Below are 6079 nucleotides of genomic sequence, written 5' to 3'. Positions count from 1 at the left end.
TTATGCAAGCGACATAAAGTGCTAAAAGAAATGCCAGCATTAAAATTTTAAATTTAATTTAATAATCAATTTACCTCCAATCCTAATCAGATGCCCCACCTACAATAGATCTTTTGGATGTGGAGAATATACAAGTGCATAATATCCACAATTTTGGTTTTTATTTAATTTTGTATTGTTGGTGGGCAGCAAGAATGCATCGATTTCAAAATGTGTAAAAATGCAGTGAAGTCGTGTAAAATTACGTGCAAAGCTCTCTTAAACTTAGAATAAGAGACCCATCATAGATAAGGAAAAAAAAAAAAACTCAGCACTCAACTTTAATCGCAGATACTATGAGCCGATGCTTATTACTATCCTTAAAGATCTACGTGCTAAAGCTGAACGTGCTTTTAATATGCTAATTGAAATTAAAGCACCGTCTGAAAGTATGCTAACACTTTAATATCGAAGTCACTATCAATATAGCCTGCCGGAAATAAATGAACAATCTAAACGAAATAAACGAAAAAGAAGCACTTGAATATATAAATAGTAATAGTAAATAAATAAATATATAAAAAATTAAATAAGAAAATGAATTTAATAATTAAATAATTGAATATTTTTGTTTAGCACTAATACTCCTTACGTTATATATCGATTGTTTTATTACATTTTATAATTGTTGGCAGCTGCAGCAAAGAACTTCTAATGGAATATGAATTGTTTATATGCTTGAATTTGGAGCCCTGCGTGGCTTAATATAAATAGCATATTGTTAGTCTTAATTATAATACAGCGCTCTCTTTTTGCAGCTCTCTCTCTCTCTCGCTCGGTAAAAGGCGTTCGTTGATTGGCCGACTGCTTCAGCTATTTAGTTGTTTCGCATAACTTTAGCTGATCGATCGTTTTAGTTATTCTCGTTGTGAGAAGGTTTAGTGGTGGCTTCAAATCTTCATTTCGCTTCATTAGCTATCCTTGTCGTGAAAAAAATGTAGCAATTGGCGTCAAACTTTTAATAAACAAATCAAAGTGTTGCGAAAAAGACTAAGCTTTGGCTTCTAGTCTAACAATATACATTCAAATAAACATTATAACATAGTGCAAGTGACTTTGAGTTGTTAAATGGAAAATAAAGCTGATAGCGCAAACAACAATCTTTCTTCAATCTTACGTAATTTACAAATTGGGTGAAAAACATGTAATATGGGAAGTGAAGATTTTAAAATGTAAAATTGCAAAGAAATATACTTAATTTACTAAATAAGTTATCGAAATTGTTCACCAAAAATGTTGTTCTGAAAATTAATCAGGAATTCGGCAAAACTGAATAAAATGTACAAATACTTAAAAATTATTGATAATAATTTAATAAAAATAATTAATATAAAATTATATTGCACTCATACTGCCTATTGTATTCTATTACATTATATAGTTTTTGTCTTAATTATATTATTTTTTTTTCCTATCTAATTATAACAATCCTTCTTGATTTTCCTTTTTAAAATTCTGTTTATAATGCACAATATTAAAATATTTGAAATTACAATAGTTGAAAATGAAATAATAAAAAATAAATAAATAAATACCAAGTTATTGTTGAACTGAATACTTACATTTTTTTTGTGGAGATATGCAATGCATAATGGTTAGCGAATGAATTAATAGTCATCCTAGGAATCATCAAATGCTATTATTTTTAGGTACATGATAATCTTGGTAGGTTGGTCATCTGCTGTGGCAATTATATCTGCCCAGCTCAACCAACGACACTTCTTGAGTGTCGCCTCCATATTATATTAATGAGATCGGACCAATTTCTTTTTCTTTTCTTTCCCCTTCCTATCAATTTAGTTCGAAATACCACCGCACGCGATAATGGCTTAATTAGTATTATGCATAGTGAGCACGTCGCGCAAAGAACTGTAAAGAACCCCGACGAACTACCGATTACAAGGCCGGAACCACCTCTTGTCGGCAACATTATCACCTGCTCGTCGAAATGTGGTTAAATGCTACAATATTTAAAATAGATTGACCACAAACAAAAAAATAAATAAATAAAATAATAAAGGAGCCAATGTATTATAGTGCACGATCACTGCGCGAAATCGGTATTCGAGCACCAAACTTTTCGACGGTTGATTGAGTAATAAGCCAAATTTGTAATCAGCAGCAATGAGGCCATACGCTGGCTTAAGTAACCAACGATTTTGTTGTTATCTTATTGTTGTTGTTACTTATTGTTGATACTTGAGAGTCAACTGTATGTGTTTTAGTGACTGTTACTAATCTATTTGAAAATTTGTCGTCGAAAAGGAATATACTATTTAATTATTTATGTTTTTTTTTTTAAGTGGACTAAAAACACAAATGAAAGTGCAAAATTCAAAATTTTATTTATAAATTTAATCCAATAAAATGAAAAATTAATAATGAAATAAAAAGGAATCCATATTCCGTCATAATTTCAAACTGATTTTACTCATTAAATTAACTTAACTTATTATCTACCTGCTGTTCAGTCACATTAGTTGTTTGTTGTCTGTTAATCATGCTGGTCACATATTTCATTGTGTAAAGCAGTAGTAGCTGAGGTTTTGCACTTACTAGCGACTGTTTTTCTAAATTTGTCCCATAGACCATTTCATTTAACGTAGGTGCCATTATCAAATAAATAATAAAAATAATATATATCATAAAAATACAAATAAAAAATTTAACGAAAACAAGAGAGAACGATGCAGTCGAAAATACTTTGATACCATAAGTAATACCAGCGGATAACAAGTAGTAAAAAACAGAGAGGGTGTGATTTTAGATTACAAAATGTAGAATGTATGCGCATTTCTACGGCTGAAGTTCCTGGGGCGGCGGGTGAATGCCTGGTCTATATGCGGATTTATCGATTGAAACTTTCCGAAATATCAGCTTTGTCAAATTCGCTGGCTCTAACTCAAAATCTGCGGAAGATATAGAAATTTAAAATATGTAGGGTTGGAGGATATGGGGCGGCGTAGGTGGGCGTGGCTTATGCCAATCTTTGAATGAAATAGCCAGCAAACTGCCAATCAAATGTGGTGCAGCCTTATAATTGTGGGAGATATGTGACTTTATCAATTTGCAATTGTCGATCTTTTCGACTTCTTAGCCCCCAAGTGGACGTAGCACTCAGATTTTTACACTTCGTCCAACGCGGGCGCAGGCCAATAAATGTTACAAGTTTCAAGTCTCTATCTCTAAGAGTGTCGAAAAAAGTTGCGTTCATACAGACGCACAGACGAACAGGCGGACAGACAGCATGACATTTCGCAAAATCAAAGTATAAGAAAAACCAAAACTTCACAGCTAATTCAATAAATTCCAGAATGTATTCCACTTCCACTTCTTCCTGGATCACTAAGCAGCCAACACATAAAGGCGTCAAATCGACATAAAAGTGCATCAGGTTTTTCTGAGACCGTGGGCTCAGGCGACCCAGAGAAGGCAGATCATTATTTCACTTCACTTCGGGTAAATTAAAAACCCCGCCTTTAATGATAGGTACCCTTTTCCAATGGGTCTAATGGGTTGTGAATATCTGCGAAAGAAGTAGCATAATTTCCTACCAGATCGCACAGACTCTTTAATATATGCGAAGATACCAGCAACACTGCATTCTTGTCTTTTTGTGTGCGCGCTGCCACTTGATTATCAATTTTATTAGTTTTTGGGCTTTATATGTAACTTTTCGTAAACTGGGGTGATTTAACTGTTGACCAATTTTGTAATGTAAAATGTGTGGTGCAAATCTAAAACAGGGTATCACATACAAAATTCTTTGTTTCTCGACGGTAACACACATAAATACATACAAATATAGTTTACAGTCACAAAACTGATCGAAAGTTAAGCTCACGGCAAGGATATCTAATTCAATTTATTTAAAATCTACTGCAATTCTGTTTTCTTTTGTTGTGTGCTTAGTGCTATTCCCAATAAGCGCTTCTAGGGACCCTATAAATATAATTCACGTTGTGTGCTGAGATATATCAGCAAAAACACCGGCCACATTCTTGAAGAGCTAATTCTTTGACTGGTCCCAGTCGCTTGACTATATTCTGGCGAATGGATAAAAAAAAAACAAAACATTGCACTATTATATTTAGCATTTTTCAAAAATGTGCAAGAAGTTTACAATTTTGCCATTTGACCTGAGATTGTTTTCTTCTTTGATGTTAAGCTTACAGGTAGCCAGAGGCATAGATACGAGTATACCTTTCTTATCTGTGAGGAGGGGCAATAGAGTGCCTTTCTTGGCTTTACAACTTTACAGTCCTCTACGATTTCTGTTTTCGTGGGGTTTACGTCTAACCCGAAATTACTTGCCTATAATGACAATATTTTTAGTTTTCTTGTCATTAGGTCACATAGAGTTTGGAAGTGGTTTCCTCTGAAAATATCCGCGCCGTCATCCGCATACGCGACAGTCTGCCAGTCGTCCCCACTCCATGTCGAGCAGGAGTCTGTTAACATCTTTGTTCAATAGGAGGGGTGACTGGACACTCCCTTGGGTCGTTCCTCTTTCGACGTAGCTACAGAGCGTTGACAATCAAAGTCTGGACTTCACACTCCCGCAAGTAAGCAATAGATTTGATCAGTACCACTAAACTGGCGTCAACTTTCAGGCCAGCAGAGCGACCGTTATCGCTTCTGGGATAACGTTGTTAAAGGCATCCTCGATGTCTAGGGAAGTCATAAAGAAATACTACGTGGGGTACACGGATGTTTCCATTATATTAACTACTGGAGAGCCGTATATGTAGATCTGCCTATTCTGTTGGGATCCAGAGATAAAGTTCAGGTCTATGGAATTATTTAGGTGTAGACTTATGAGTCACTCTAGATGCTTTAATATGAAAAACATATGAAAGCAGATAGACTGATGGGTCTAAAGTCATTTGCGCTGATATGTGATGGCTTACAAGCTGTGGTTGTTGCTCCCGGGTTTTGTAATTGGGCTGGACTTCTATTGTCAGAGCCTAGGGACTTAAACGGCTTGAAGCTGTTTATTGTCCATTTTAAATTTTTTTTGCCTAGAAAAGGTTAAAATTAATGATTAAATCGTAATATTAAAGAAAAGAAAAATACAAATTAAATGAACAGTATTCATGATCACTACTGACGGAAGAGACAGAAAAGTTTGATGGTGAAAATTGCAGCACTTTATGAATCGGAGTTCATTCTGGGTCCCATTAATTATAGTGATATCAATTGAGGCCCCGAAAAGAACACCAAGGCCTTTGACTGTACGTATAATTTACAATAAACATAAACAGACCTAGTAGTACTAGGAGTAATAAATATACACATTGAAGACAGACTTATCTCAACAATATTGACCATTATTGCCAGTACAGCAAACCCATCCGGGGAGCACACAGCATTCTCCTTAATGAAGAATATGCAGTTCAGCATCATATCGCGTGCAGTTTATCGAATGTTCAGACCCCTTCTTCTCTGGCGAACCCCAATGAAAATGAAGCTGCACAGCCTTGTAGATACTTTTGAGCTTACATCCGCAAACCGCTGGTTGACTACAGTCTTCTGCGCAGGGTATTGACATCTTCAGGGTATGCCCATTGTTGGTTAGTTTTAGGAAACGGGACAAGAGCTTGTTGTAGTTAATGAAGATTAACTCTGACGCCGTTGACCTGACCGCCTAATATTTAAATTACTTATGCAATTTAAACAAGGTAAATATTGTGTGAAGCACTTACTTGGCTGTAACTAGAGAAACAGGCGTTTGTTGTCTGCCAGTGTTTACATTCCAGTCCTTTCCGTTTTGATCGTAGTTAAAATGGCTTAACCTTGCAAAATTTCCAAGCACACCATTCATTTCGAAATCTGTACCGACTTATCTAAATAAATATGTATGTGGTTTTAATTGGGTTTTGCTAAGAAACAAATAAAAAATATGTGAAACTCAATTTCAAATTTTTAGCTGCATATGTCAAATTTATTTGGTTGGTATTTTTTGTTTGTTTTTTTCTGCTATTTTTTTTTTGTCAGTAGTAGTAGTCGAATTTTATGTATATTCAATGAAATCCGTTTA

The 6079-nt window shown here is 34.8% G+C and overlaps 1 protein-coding gene across 2 annotated transcripts; it reads right to left on the bottom strand.

Moving 5' to 3' along the window:
- Positions 1 to 5179: 5179 nt before the first annotated feature.
- On the bottom strand, positions 5180 to 5896 carry LOC116805459 (carbonic anhydrase 2-like). Of its 2 annotated transcripts, none has more exons than XR_004365195.2 (2): positions 5745 to 5896; positions 5180 to 5686 (listed from the first exon to the last, which is right to left on the bottom strand). XR_004365195.2 is itself a non-coding variant. In XM_032737442.2 (2 exons), exons 1-2 carry the CDS (start codon positions 5861 to 5863, stop codon positions 5417 to 5419), a joined length of 381 nt encoding a protein of 126 aa, XP_032593333.2. In that variant the 5' UTR covers positions 5864 to 5896; the 3' UTR covers positions 5180 to 5416. The 2 variants fall into 2 exon arrangements, 1 of the variants encoding a protein (XP_032593333.2); XM_032737442.2 differs by having other exon boundaries at positions 5180 to 5678.
- Between the last annotated feature and the right edge of the window lie 183 nt (positions 5897 to 6079).

Source organism: Drosophila grimshawi, unplaced genomic scaffold, assembly GCF_018153295.1.
Source record: "Drosophila grimshawi isolate 15287-2541.00 unplaced genomic scaffold, ASM1815329v1 contig_59, whole genome shotgun sequence".
Lineage (NCBI taxonomy): Eukaryota > Metazoa > Arthropoda > Insecta > Diptera > Drosophilidae > Drosophila > Drosophila grimshawi.
This window is presented reverse-complemented; position numbering and strand designations above follow the sequence as displayed.